Below are 14,752 nucleotides of genomic sequence, written 5' to 3' on the forward strand. Positions count from 1 at the left end.
CTGTACCCCAGTGTTATACAGTGACAGACCTGTCCCCACCAGTACTGTACCCCAGTGTTATACAGTGGCAGACCTGTCCCCACCAGTACTGTACCCCAGTGTTATACAGTGACCGACCTGCCCCCACCAGTACTGTACCCCAGTGTTATACAGGGACAGACCTGTCCCCACCAGTACTGTACCCCAGTGTTATACAGGGACAGACCTGCCCCCACCAGTACTGTACCCCAGTGTTATACAGGGACAGACCTGTCCCCACCAGTACTGTACCCCAGTGTTATACAGGGACAGACCTGTCCCCACCGGTACTGTACCCCAGTGTTATACAGCGACAGACCTGCCCCCACCAGTACTGTACCCCAGTGTTATACAGCGACCGACCTGCCCCCACCAGTACTGTACCCCAGTGTTATACAGGGACAGACCTGTCCCCACCAGTACTGTACCCCAGTGTTATACAGGGACAGACCTGTCCCCACCGGTACTGTACCCCAGTGTTATACAGCGACAGACCTGCCCCCACCAGTACTGTACCCCAGTGTTATACAGTGGCAGACCTGTCCCCACCAGTACTGTACCCCAGTGTTATACAGTGACCGACCTGTCCCCACCAGTACTGTACCCCAGTGTTATACAGTGACCGACCTGCCCCCACCAGTACTGTACCCCAGTGTTATACAGGGACAGACCTGTCCCCACCAGTACTGTACCCCAGTGTTATACAGCGACAGACCTGCCCCCACCAGTACTGTACCCCAGTGTTATACAGTGACCGACCTGCCCTCACCGGTACTGTACCCCAGTGTTATACAGGGACAGACCTGTCCCCACCAGTACTGTACCCCAGTGTTATACAGCGACAGACCTGCCCCCACCAGTACTGTACCCCAGTGTTATACAGTGACAGACCTGTCCCCACAGTACTGTACCCCAATGTTATAGAGTGACAGACCTGCCCCCACCAGTACTGTACCCCAGTGTTATACAGTGGCAGACCTGTCCCCACCAGTACTGTACCCCAGTGTTATACAGTGACAGACCTGTCCCCACCAGTACTGTACCCCAGTGTTATACAGTGACAGACCTGCCCCCACCAGTACTGTACCCCAGTGTTATACAGTGGCAGACCTGCCCCCACAGTACTGTACCCCAGTGTTATACAGTGACAGACCTGTCCCCACAGTACTGTACCCCAGTGTTATACAGTGACAGACCTGTCCCCACCAGTACTGTATCCCAGTGTTATACAGTGACAGACCTGTCCCCACAGTACTGTACCCCAATGTTATAGAGTGACAGACCTGCCCCCACCAGTACTGTACCCCAGTGTTATACAGTGGCAGACCTGTCCCCACCAGTACTGTACCCCAGTGTTATACAGTGACAGACCTGTCCCCACCAGTACTGTACCCCAGTGTTATACAGGGACAGACCTGTCCCCACCAGTACTGTACCCCAGTGTTATACAGTGACAGACCTGTCCCCACCAGTACTGTACCCCAGTGTTATACAGTGGCAGACCTGTCCCCACCAGTACTGTACCCCAGTGTTATACAGGGACAGACCTGTCCCCACCAGTACTGTACCCCAGTGTTATACAGGGACAGACCTGTCCCCACCAGTACTGTACCCCAGTGTTATACAGGGACAGACCTGTCCCCACCGGTACTGTACCCCAGTGTTATACAGTGGCAGACCTGTCCCCATCAGTACTGTACCCCAGTGTTATACAGTGACAGACCTGTCCCCACCGGTACTGTACCCCAGTATTATACAGTGACAGACCTGTCCCCATCAGTACTGTACCCCAGTGTTATACAGGGACAGACCTGTCCCCACCGGTACTGTACCCCAGTGTTATACCGGGACAGACCTGCCCCCACAGTACTGTACCCCAGTGTTATACAGTGACAGACCTGTCCCCACCAGTACTGTACCCCAGTGTTATACAGTGACAGACCTGCCCCCACCGGTACTGTACCCCAGTGTTATACAGTGACAGACCTGTCCCCACCAGTACTGTACCCCAGTGTTATACAGGGACAGACCTGTCCCCACCGGTACTGTACCCCAGTGTTATACCGGGACAGACCTGCCCCCACAGTACTGTACCCCAGTGTTATACAGTGACAGACCTGTCCCCACCAGTACTGTACCCCAGTGTTATACAGGGACAGACCTGTCCCCACCAGTACTGTACCCCAGTGTTATACAGTGGCAGACCTGCCCCCACAGTACTGTACTCCAAAGTTATAGAGTGACTGGCCTGTCTCCACTCGTAATATGGGTTGTATAAATGTGTTTTTTCTGGTTCATCCAGGCAGTTGAGAAGTTGGTCCAAGGTGCTGAGTCGGGCTGTGCAAGTGACAAGGAGAAACAGATTATTATTAACTGCACTGAGCTGCTAACCCGCATCCTGCCTTACATCTTTGAGGATCCGGATTGGAGAGGCTTCTTCTGGTCAACAGTTCCCGGAGCAGGCCGTGCTGGGGTAAGGTCTATACCAGGTCCTTCCCTTACATTGCTTTGGAATTTTTCTCAGAACAGCCGATGCCAGTGCCTTTGTTTGGGCTTTTGCTGAGTTTTTATGACCAAGTGCGTTCATTATACATGCACAGTAAATCTACCATGGGACTTCTCAGCAAAGAATGATATTGAAGCAAGGAGGGAGAGACTGAGGGGAGATGACTGAAAGCTTGGTGGTATTGACATGCGTTTCTGGGTGGAGAGTGAGATGGTGAAGGGTCTGGAAATAATGTGACTGAGTCACATCCAGCAGCAGTTTGATTCTTCTTCCCCCTCCCCCTGTCCATAGTGCTGAGCATCAATTTAATCCTGAGTCTGCAGTGAGTAAGATCTAGCCTTACTCACCATTGTGAGCAGGATTAGAAAATCCACTGCCTGTTATGTCAAAGATCAATTTCTCTCCAGTCCAGTCTTTATTGATTGAAATTGGTTACCCTATGACCTTTGTGACCAAGTGAACCCTGTACATAGTAAGTGGGATCCAATCCAAAACCGTTGAAAACCAGGGAGCACCGACTGAAAAGGAGCCAGAGGCAACAGGAGGAGAAACCTTTTTTTTTTTAGCAATGAGCGGTTATGATTTGGAATGCCTACCTAATGGGAAAGTGGAAGCAGGAGGGTTCGAAAGGGAATTGCATAAATACCTGATTGAGAAGAGACTAGCAGGCTGTGGGATTAAATTAAATTGCTTTCTAAATGAGCCAACATGGTTTCAATCAGCTGAATTACTATATTTTGTGCCATCCTATTTGATAATTTTATTCTGATAGTTCGGCAAATCACTTCCTTAAAAGTAGCGTCAACAAGATGAGGGCGGAGGAGAGATTTGGGTGGATGATTGCAGAGTTTAATTTCAGATTGAGCAAGCAAGACACACACACAACCAAATTCATTCCTCGCTTGTGAAATACATCAGCTGAAAGTTTGTACCTAATGCACTGCTGAATTGGCTTAATGTTAAAGAGCCGCACCCTGTGTCTCACACACCCTGGGGCCTCAGGCAGACACAAGCAGCTAGCTCGGGCCTTGCCAAGATACTCCCTGAAAAGAAACCTTCCATTTTCAGGTTTGCCTTTACTCCACATTTTATCTGTTCAAATTGGGAATTATTTGCCAATTCCCAGTTATTCCTGGAATCTCCAAGAATCTTGAGACAACTGTTCAGGAACTTGGTTAGGTTGCAATGCTTGAAGCAGCCACTGCTATACTACTGACCAACTCTTATAAGATCCAAAACGCATTGCAGGGATTCCATGCAACAGGACTTGCATTCATACAAACAGATGTATCAATCCTCCCCTGCACCCTCCCCCAGACAGACAGACACACACACACACGCTGACATGCATGTGCACATGCACACCTTTACAAGCATGCATATACATACACATACACATAACCATACATGTAAGCATGTATATACCTGCGTGTGTACGTGCACATCCACCTGTCCCCCCCACAGACAAGCATACACATGCCTGCACACACATGCATGCACACGCAAACAAGTATGCATCTATCCCCATGCACATACCTACACACACAAACATACATATACCTGTCCCACCAAACACACATGCAGGCACACAGGCAAGTGTGTCTATATGTGTATATATCCCCTCTCTCACATACAAGCAAATATATATCCTGCCCAAACACAGGCGTGTACATGCCCCTTCCCCCAGATAAGTGTACATATTTCACCCCCCGCTTAAAACGCAGAGGCAAGCATGTACATATTCCCTCAAACACACGGGGACAGGCATGTACGTATTCCCCCCTTCCCCAACACACGGGACAGGCGTGTACGTATATCTCCCCCCCCCTTCCCCAACATGCGGGGACAGGCGTGTACGTATCTCTTTCCCCCTCCCTTCTCCTACACGTGGGGACAAGCGTTTGTGTCCCCCCCACCCCAACACGCTGGGACAGGTGTGTACGTGTCCGCCCTTCCCCAATACACGGGGACAGGTGTGTACGTGTCACCCCTTCCCCAACACGCAGGGACAGGCGTGTACGCATCTCTTTCTCCCCCTTCACCAACGCGCAGGGACAGGCGTGTACGTGTTCTCCCTTCCCCAACACTCGGGTACAGGCGTGTACTTATCTCCCCTCTCCCCCCCCCCCCCCCCAACACGCGGGGCAGGTATGTATGTATTCCCCCCCCCTTCCCCAACACGCGGGGACAGGCGTGTACGTGCTCCCCCTTCCCCAACATGCGGAGAGAGGCGTGTACATGTCCCCCTTCCCCCAACACGCGGGGACAGGCTTGTAGGTGTATCCCCCCCGCCCCAACACGCGGGGACAGGCGTGTACATATCTCTCCCCCCTTCCCCAACACGTGGGGACAGGCGTGAAGTTCCCCCCCTTCCCTAACACATGGGGACAGGCGTGTACCTATCTTCTCCCCCCCCCCCCCCCTTCCCCAACACGCGGGGACAGGCATGCACATGTCTCCACCCCCCACCCCAACACGTGGTGACAGGCGTGTACGTGTCTCTTCAACAACTCCCCAACACACGAGGACAGGCGTGTACGTGGCACCCTTCCCCAACACGCGGGGACAGGCGTGTACGCACCTTTTTCTCCCCCCCTCCCAACACGTGGGGACAGGTGTGTACATATCTCCCCTCCCAACACACGGGGCAGACGTATATCTATTCCCCCCTTCCCCAACACGCGGGGATAGGCGTGTACGTGTTCCCCCTTCCCCAACACGCGGGTACAGGCGTGTACGTATCTCCCCTCCTCCCCCCCCCCCCTCCCAACACGTGGGGACAGGTGTGTACATATCTCCCCTCCCAACACACGGGGCAGGCGTGTATCTATTCTCCCCCTTCCCTAACACGCGGGGACAGGCGTGTACGTGTTCCCCCTTCCCCAACACGCAGGGGGAGGCGTGTACATGTCTCACCTTACCCAGCATGGGGACAGGCGTGTACGTATCTCTTCTCTTCTCCCACCCCCCCCTTCCCCAACACCTGGGGACAGGTGTGTACGTATCCACCCTCCCCCTTCCCGAACACACCAAGACAGGCGTGTACGTATTCCCCCCTTCCCTAACACACGGGGACAGGTGTGTACGTATACCCCCCTTCCACAACACACCGGGACAGGTGTGTACGTATTCCCCCCCCATTCCACAACACGCAGGGACAGGTGTATACGTATTCCCCCTGTTCCACAACATGCGGGGACAGGTGTGTACGTATCCCCCCCTTCTCCAACACGTGGGGACAGGTGTGTACGTATTCCCCCCCCCCTTCCACAACACGCGGGGACATGTGTGTACGTATCCCTCCCTTCCACAACACGTGGGGACAGGTGTGTACGTATCCCCCCTTCCACAACACGTGGGGACAGGTGTGTACGTATCCCCCCTTCCACAACACGTGGGGACATGTGTGTACGTATCCCTCCCTTCCACAACACGTGGGGACAGGTATGTACGTATCCCCTCCTTTCACAACACGTGAGGACAGGTGTGTACGTATATCCCCTCCTTCTCCAACACGCGGGGACAGGTGTGTACGTATCCCGCCCCTTCTCCAACACGCGGGGACAGGTGTGTACGTATCCCCCCCCTTCTCCAACACGTGGGGACAGGTGTGTACGTATCCCCCCCCCTTCTCCAACACGCGGGGACAGGTGTGTACGTATCCCCCCCCTTTCACAACAGGCGGGACAGGTGTGTACGTATCCCGCCCCTTCTCCAACACGTGGGGACAGGTGTGTACGTATCCCCCCCCTTCTCCAACAGGCGGGGACAGGTGTGTACGTATCCCCTCCTTTCACAACACGCGGGGACAGGTGTGTACGTATTCCCCCCTTCCACAACACGCGGGGACAGGTGTGTACGTATTCCCCCCTTCCACAACACGCGGGGACAGGTTTGTACGTATACCCCCTCCTACTCCAACACGCGGGGACAGGCGTGTACGTATCCCCCCCTCCTTCTCCAACACGCGGGGACAGGTGTGTATGTATTCCCCCCTCCTTCTCCAACACGCGGGGACAGGTGTGTACGTATTCCCCCCTTCCACAACACGCGGGGACAGATGTGTACGTATACCCCCTCCTACTCCAACACGCGGGGACAGGTGTGTACGTATCCCCCCCCACCACAACACGCGGGGACAGGTGTGTACGTATTCCCCCCTTCCACAACACGCGGGGACAGGTGTGTACGTATTCCCCCCTTCCACAACACGCGGGGACAGGTGTGTACGTATTCCCCCCTTCCACAACACGCGGGGACAGGTGTGTACGTATACCCCCTCCTACTCCAGCACGCGGGGACAGGTGTGTACGTATCCCCCCCCTCCACAACACACGGGGACAGGTGTGTACGTATTCCCCCCTTCCACAACACGCGGGAACAGGTGTGTACGTATACCCCCTCCTACTCCAACACGCGGGGACAGGTGTGTACGTATCCCCCCCCTCCACAACACGCGGGGACAGGTGTGTACGTATTCCCCCCCTTCCACAATATGTGGGGGACAGGTGTGTAGGTATCCCCTCCTTCCACAACACGCGGGGACAGGTGTGTACGTATACCCCCTCCTACTCCAACACGCGGGGACAGGTGTGTACGTATCCCCCCCCTCCACAACACGCGGGGACAGGTGTGTACGTATTCCCCCCCTTCCACAATATGTGGGGGACAGGCGTATCCCCCCCTCCTTTTCCAACACGCGGGGACAGGTGTGTATGTATCCCCCCTTCCACAACACGCGGGGGGCAGGTGTGTACGTATCCCCTCCTTTCACAACACGCGGGGACAGGTGTGTACGTATTCCCCCCTTCCACAACACGCGGGGACAGGTGTGTACATATCCCCCCCCCTTCTCCAACACGCGGGGACAGGCGTGTACGTATCCCCCCCTCCTTCTCCAACACGCGGGGACAGGTGTGTACGTATCCCCTCCTTTCACAACACGCGGGGACAGGTGTGTACGTATCCCCCCCCCCTCCACAACACGCGGGGACAGGTGTGTACGTATCCCCTCCTTTCACAACACGCGGGGACAGGTGTGTACGTATTCCCCCCTTCCACAACACACGGGGACAGGTGTGTACGTATTCCACCCTTCCACAACACGCGGGGACAGGTGTGTACGTATACCCCCTCTTACTCCAACACGCGGGGACAGGTGTGTACGTATCCCCCCCTTGCACAACACGCGGGGGACAGGTGTGTACGTATTCCCCCCTTCCACAACACACGGGGACAGGTGTGTACGTATACACCCTCTTACTCCAACACACGGGGATCAGGTAGTGTACGTATTCTCCGCCCCCACCCCTTCTCCAACACCCGGGAACAGGCGTGTACGTATCCCCCCCTCCTTCTCCAACACGCGGGGACAGTCGTGTACGTATCCCCCCATCCTTCTCCAACAGACGGGGACAGGTGTGTATGTATTCCCCCCTCCTTCTCCAACACGTGGGGACAGGTGTGTACGTATCCCCCCCCCCTTCTCCAACACGCGGGGAGAGGTGTGTACGTATACCCCCTCCTACTCCAACACGCGGGGGACAGGTGTGTACGTATTCCCCCCTTTCACAACACGCGGGGACAGGTGTGTACGTATATCCCCTCCTACTCCAACACGCGGGGGACAGGTGTGTACGTATACCCCCCTTCCACAACACGCGGGGGGCAGGTGTGTACGTATCCCCTCCTTTCACAACACGCGGGGACAGGTGTGTACGTATTCCACCCCTCCACAACACGCGGGGACAGGTGTGTACGTATACCCCCCTTCCACAACACGCGGGGACAGGTGTGTACGTATCCCCCCCTTGCACAACACGCGGAGGACAGGTGTGTACGTATCCCCCCCTTGCACAACACGCGGGGGACAGGTGTGTACGTATCCCCTCCTTTCACAACACGCGGGTACAGGTGTGTAAGTATTCCCCCCTTCCACAACACACGGGGACAGGTGTGTACGTATACCCCCTCTTACTCCAACACACGGGGATCAGGTGGTGTACGTATTCCCCCCGCCCCTCCCCCACCCCTTCTCCAACACCCGGGAACAGGCGTGTACGTATCCCCCCCTCCTTCTCCAACACCCGGGAACAGGCGTGTACGTATCCCCCCCTCCTTCTCCAACACGCGGGGACAGGCGTGTACGTATCCCCCCATCCTTCTCCAACACGTGGGGACAGGTGTGTACGTATCCCCCCCCTTCCACAACACGCGGGGACAGGTGTGTACGTATCCCCCACCTTCCACAACACGTGGGGACAGGTGTGTACGTATCCCCTCCTTTCACAACACGCGTGGACATGTGTGTACGTATACCCGCTCCTACTCCAACACGCGGGGACAGGTGTGTACGTATTCCCCCCTTCCACAACACACGGGGACATGTGTGTACATATACCCGCTCCTAGTCCAACACGCGGGGACAGGTGTGTACGTATCCCCACCCTTCTCCAACACACGGGGACAGGTGTGTACGTATCCGCCCCTTCCACAACAGGTGGGGGACAGGTGTGTACGTATCCCCTCCTTCCACAACACGCGGGGACAGGTGTGTACGTATCCCCCCCTTCTCCAACACGCGGGGACAGGTGTGTACGTATTCCCCCCTTCCACAACACGCAGGGACAGGTGTGTACGTATCCCCCCCTTCTCCAACACGCGGGGACAGGTGTGTACGTATCCCCCCCCTTCTCCAACACGCGGGGACAGGTGTGTACGTATCCCCCCTTCCACATCACGTGTGGGACAAGTGTGTACATATCCCCTCCTTTCACAACACGCGGGGCAGGTGTGTACGTATTCCCCCCTTCCACAACACGCTGGGACAGGTGTGTATGTATACCCCCTCCTACTCCAACACGCGGGGACTGGTGTGTACGTATTCCCCCCTTCCACAACATGCGGGGACAGGTGTGTACGTATTCCCCACTTCCGCAACACGCGGGGACAGGTGTGTACGTATACCCCCTCCTACTCCAACACGCGTAGACAGGTGTGTACGTATCCCCCCCTTCCACAACACGCGGGGACAGGTGTGTACGTATCTCCCCCTTCCACAACACGCGGGGACAGGTGTGTATGCATCCCCCCCTTCCACAACACGCGGGTACAGGTATGTGCGTATCCCCACCCCTTGCACAACACGCGGGGGACACGTGTGTACGTATTCCCCCCTTCCACAACACGTGGGGACAGGTGTGTACGTATACCCCCCCCCACTCCAACACGCGGGGGACAGGTGTGTACGTATCACTCCTTTCTCCAACACGCGGGGACAGGTGTGTACATATCCCCCCCTTCCACAGCACGTGGGGGACAGGTGTGTACGTATCCCCTCCTTCCACAGCCCGCGCGGACTGGTGTGTACGTATACCCGCTCCTACTACAATACGCGGAGGACAGGTGTGTACGTATCCCCCCCCCCCCACTCTCTCCAACATGCGGGGACAGGCGTGTATGTATCCCCCCTCCTTCTCCAACAAGCGGGGACAGGTGTGTATGTATCCCCCCCTCCTTCTCCAACACGTGGGGACAGGTGTGTACGTATCCGCCCCTTCCACAACACGCGGGGGACAGGTGTGTACGTATCCGCCCCTTCCACAACACGCGGGGGACAGGTGTGTACGTATCCCCTCCTTTCACAACACGCGGGGACAGGTGTGTACGTTTTCCCCCCTTCCACAACACGCGGGGACAGGTGTGTACGTATACCCCCTCCTACTCCAACACGCGGGGGACAGGTGTGTACGTATCCACCCCTCCTTCTCCAACACGCGGGGACTGGCGTGTAAGTATCCCCCCCTCCTTCCACAACACGCGGGGACAGGTGTGTACGTATCCCCCCCTTCTCCAACACGCGGGGACAGGTGTGTACGTATTCCCCCCTTCCACAACACGCAGGGACAGGTGTGTACGTATCCCCCCCTTCTCCAACACGCGGGGACAGGTGTGTACGTATTCCCCCCCCTTCTCCAACACGCGGGGACAGGTGTGTACGTATCCCCCCTTCCACATCACGTGTGGGACAAGTGTGTACATATCCCCTCCTTTCACAACACGCGGGGCAGGTGTGTACGTATTCCCCCCTTCCACAACACGCTGGGACAGGTGTGTATGTATACCCCCTCCTACTCCAACACGCGGGGACTGGTGTGTACGTATTCCCCCCTTCCACAACATGCGGGGACAGGTGTGTACGTATTCCCCACTTCCGCAACACGCGGGGACAGGTGTGTACGTATCTCCCCCTTCCACAACACGCGGGGACAGGTGTGTATGCATCCCCCCCTTCCACAACACGCGGGTACAGGTATGTGCGTATCCCCACCCCTTGCACAACACGCGGGGGACACGTGTGTACGTATTCCCCCCTTCCACAACACGCGGGGACAGGTGTGTACGTATCCCCCCCCTTCCACAACACGCGGGGACAGGTGTGTACGTATCCCCTCCTTTCACAACACGCGGGGACAGGTGTGTACGTATTCCCCCGTTCCACAACACGCGGGGACAGGTGTGTACGTATACCCCCTCCTACTCCAACACGCGGGGGACAGGTGTGTACGTATCCACCCCTCCTTCTCTAACACGCGGGGACAGGCGTGTACGTATCCGCCCCTTCCACAACAGGCGGGGGACAGGTGTGTACGTATCCCCTCCTTTCACAACACGCGGGGACAGGTGTGTACGTATTCCCCCCTTCCACAACACGCGGGGACAGGTGTGTACGTATACCCCCTCCTACTCCAACACGCGGGGGACAGGTGTGTACGTATCCCCCCCTCCTTCTCCAACACGCGGGGACAGGTGTGTACGTATCCCCCCCCTTCTCCAACACGCGGGGACAGGTGTGTACGTATTCCCCACTTCCACAACACGCGGGGACAGGTGTGTACGTATCCCCCCCTTCTCTAACACGCGGGGACAGGTGTGTACGTATACCCCCTCCTACTCCAACATGCGGGGGACAGGTGTGTACGTATCCACCCCTCCTACTCCAACACGCGTGGACAGGTGTGTACGTATCTCCCCCTTCCACAACACGCGGGAACAGGTGTGTATGTATCCCCCCCTTCCACAACACGCGGGTACAGGTGTGTGCGTATCCCCACCCCTTGCACAACACGCGGGGGACACGTGTGTACGTATTCCCCCCTTCCACAACACGCGGGGACAGGTGTGTACGTATACCCCCCCCACTCCAACACGCGGGGGACAGGTGTGTACGTATCACTCCTTTCTCCAACACGCGGGGACAGGTGTGTACATATCCCCCCCTTCCACAGCACGTGGGGGACAGGTGTGTACGTATCCCCTCCTTCCACAACCCGCGGGGATTGGTGTGTACGTATACCCCCTCCTACTACAACACGCGGGGACAGGCGTGTATGTATCCCCCCTCCTTCTCCAACAAGCGGGGACAGGTGTGTATGTATCCCCCCCTCCTTCTCCAACACGTGGGGACAGGTGTGTACGTATCCGCCCCTTCCACAACACGCGGGGACAGGTGTGTACGTATCCGCCCCTTCCACAACACGCGGGGACAGGTGTGTACGTATCCCCGCCTTCTCCAACACGCGGGGACAGGTGTGTACGTATTCCCCCCTTCCACAACACGCGGGGACAGGTGTGTACGTATCCCCCCCTTCTCCAACACGCGGGGACAGGTGTGTACGTATCCCCCCTTCCACATCACGTGTGGGACAAGTGTGTACATATCCCCTCCTTTCACAACACGGGGGGCAGGTGTGTACGTTTTCCCCCCTTCCACAACACGCTGGGACAGGTGTGTATGTATACCCCCTCCTACTCCAACATGCGGGGACTGGTGTGTACGTATTCCCCCCCTTCCACAACATGCGGGGACAGATGTGTACGTATTCCCCACTTCCGCAACACGCGGGGACAGGTGTGTACGTATACCCCCTCCTACTCCAACACGCGTGGACAGGTGTGTACGTATCTCCCCCTTCCACAACACGCGGGAACAGGTGTGTATGTATCCCCCCCTTCCACAACACGCGGGTACAGGTGTGTGCGTATCCCCACCCCTTGCACAACACACGGGGGACACGTGTGTACGTATCCCCCCCTTCCACAGCACGTGGGGGACAGGTGTGTACGTATCCCCTCCTTCCACAACCCGCGGGGACTGGTGTGTACGTATACCCCCTCCTACTACAACACGCGGAGGACAGGTGTGTACGTATTCCCCCCCCACTCTCTCCAACATGCGGGGACAGGCGTGTATGTATCCCCCCTCCTTCTCCAACAAGCGGGGACAGGTGTGTATGTATCCCCCCTCCTTCTCCAACAAGCGGGGACAGGTGTGTATGTATCCCCCCTCCTTCTCCAACACGCGGGGACAGGTGTGTATGTGTCCCCCCCTCCTTCTCCAACACGCGGGGACAGGTGTGTACGTATCCCCCCCTTCCACAACAAGCGGGGACAGGTGTGTACGTGTCCCCCCCTTCTCCAACACGCGGGGACAGGTGTGTACGTATTCTCCCCCTTCCACAACAAGCGGGGACAGGTGTGTACGTATTCCCTCCCTTCCACAACAAGCGGGGACAGGTGTGTACGTATTCCCCCCCTTCCACAACACGCGGGGACAGGTGTGTACGTGTCCCCCCCTTCTCCAACACGCGGGGACAGGTGTGTACGTATACCCCCCCCTACCACAACATGCAGGGACAGGTGTGTATGTATTCCCCCCTTCCACAACACGCGGGGACAGGTGTGTACGTATACCCCCTCCTCCTCCAACACGCGGGGGACAGGTGTGTATGTATCCCCTCCTTTCACAACACGCGGCGACAGGTGTGTACGTATACCCCCCCCCCTTCTTCAACACGCGGGGACAGGTGTGTACGTATCCCCCCCTTGCACAACTCGCGGGGGGCAGGTGTGTACGTATACCCCCCCCTTCTCCAACACGCGGGGACAGGTGTGTACGTATTCCCCCCTTCCACAACACGCGGCGACAGGTGTGTACGTATACCCCCCCCTTCTCCAACACGCGGGGAAAGGTGTGTACGTATTCCCCCCTTCCACAACACATGGGGACAGGTGTGTACGTATACCCCCTCCTACTCCAACACGTGGGGGACAGGTATGTACGTATACCCCCCCCTTCTCCAACACGCGGGGACAGGGGTGTATGTATTCCCCCCTTCCACAACACATGGGGACAGGTGTGTACGTATACCCCCTCCTACTCCAACACGTGGGGGACAGGTGTGTACGTATCCCCCCCCTTCTCCAACACGCGGGGACAGGCGTGTACGTATCCCCCCCTCCTTCTCCAACACGCGTGGACAGGCGTGTATGTATCCCCCCTTCCACAACACGCGGGGGACAGGTGTGTACGTATCCCCCCCCCTTCTCCAACACGCGGGGACAGGCGTGTACGTATCCCCCCCTCCTCCAACATGCGGGGACAAGTGTGTATGTATTCCCCCCTCCTTCTCCAACGCGCGGGGATAGGTGTGTATGTATCCCCCCTTCCACAACACGCGGGGGACAGGTGTGTACGTATCCCCCCCCCCTTCTCCAACACGCGGGGACAGGTGTATACGTATACCCCCTCCTACTCCAACGCGCGGGGATAGGTGTGTACGTATCCCCCCCTTCCACAACACGCAGGGACAGGTGTATACGTATACCCCCTCCTACTCCAACGCGCGGGGATAGGTGTGTACGTATCCCCCCCTTCCACAACACGCAGGGACAGGTGTGTACGTATCCCCCCTTCCACGACACGCGGGAGACAGGTGTGTACGTATCCCCTCCTTTCTCAACATGCGGGGACAGGTGTGTACGTATTCCCCCCTTCCACAACACGCGGGGACAGGTGTGTACGTATACCCCCTCTTACTCCAACACGTGGGGGTCAGGTGTGTACGTATCCCCCCCTTCTCCAACACGCGGGGACAGGCGTGTACGTATCCCCCCCTCCTTCTCCAACACGCGGGGACAGGCGTGTATGTATCCCCCTCCTTCTCCATCACGCGGGGACAAGTGTGTATGTATCCCCATTCCTTCTCCAACACGTGGGGACAGGCATGTACGTACCTCACCCACCCCCTCCCCCTTCCCTAACATGCGGGGACAGGCATGTATGAATCTCTTTGTTCCCCCCCCCCCAGCCCCCTTCTTCCCCAACATGCGGGGACAGGTGTGTACGTATCTCCCCCACTTCCCCCAACACACGGCGGCGGGTGTGCG

The 14,752-nt window shown here is 57.1% G+C and overlaps 1 protein-coding gene across 6 annotated transcripts in view; it reads left to right on the forward strand.

The window, feature by feature from the left end:
* The window catches only part of LOC122561967 (protein HID1), a 129,065-nt gene that overhangs the window by 22,617 nt on the left and 91,696 nt on the right, over positions 1–14,752 (forward strand). For all 6 annotated transcript variants that reach the window (XM_088000407.1, XM_088000408.1, XM_088000409.1 and 3 more), the window contains exon 3: positions 2,321–2,491. In XM_088000407.1, coding sequence (XP_087856533.1) covers positions 2,321–2,491 — 171 coding nt within the window. The remainder of the gene's footprint in view (positions 1–2,320; positions 2,492–14,752) is intronic.

The sequence above is a fragment of the Chiloscyllium plagiosum genome, unplaced genomic scaffold (genome assembly GCF_037043375.1).
Source record: "Chiloscyllium plagiosum isolate Xiang-an unplaced genomic scaffold, Cpla_swu_hap1 HiC_scaffold_25, whole genome shotgun sequence".
In the NCBI taxonomy this organism is placed as follows: domain Eukaryota; kingdom Metazoa; phylum Chordata; class Chondrichthyes; order Orectolobiformes; family Hemiscylliidae; genus Chiloscyllium; species Chiloscyllium plagiosum.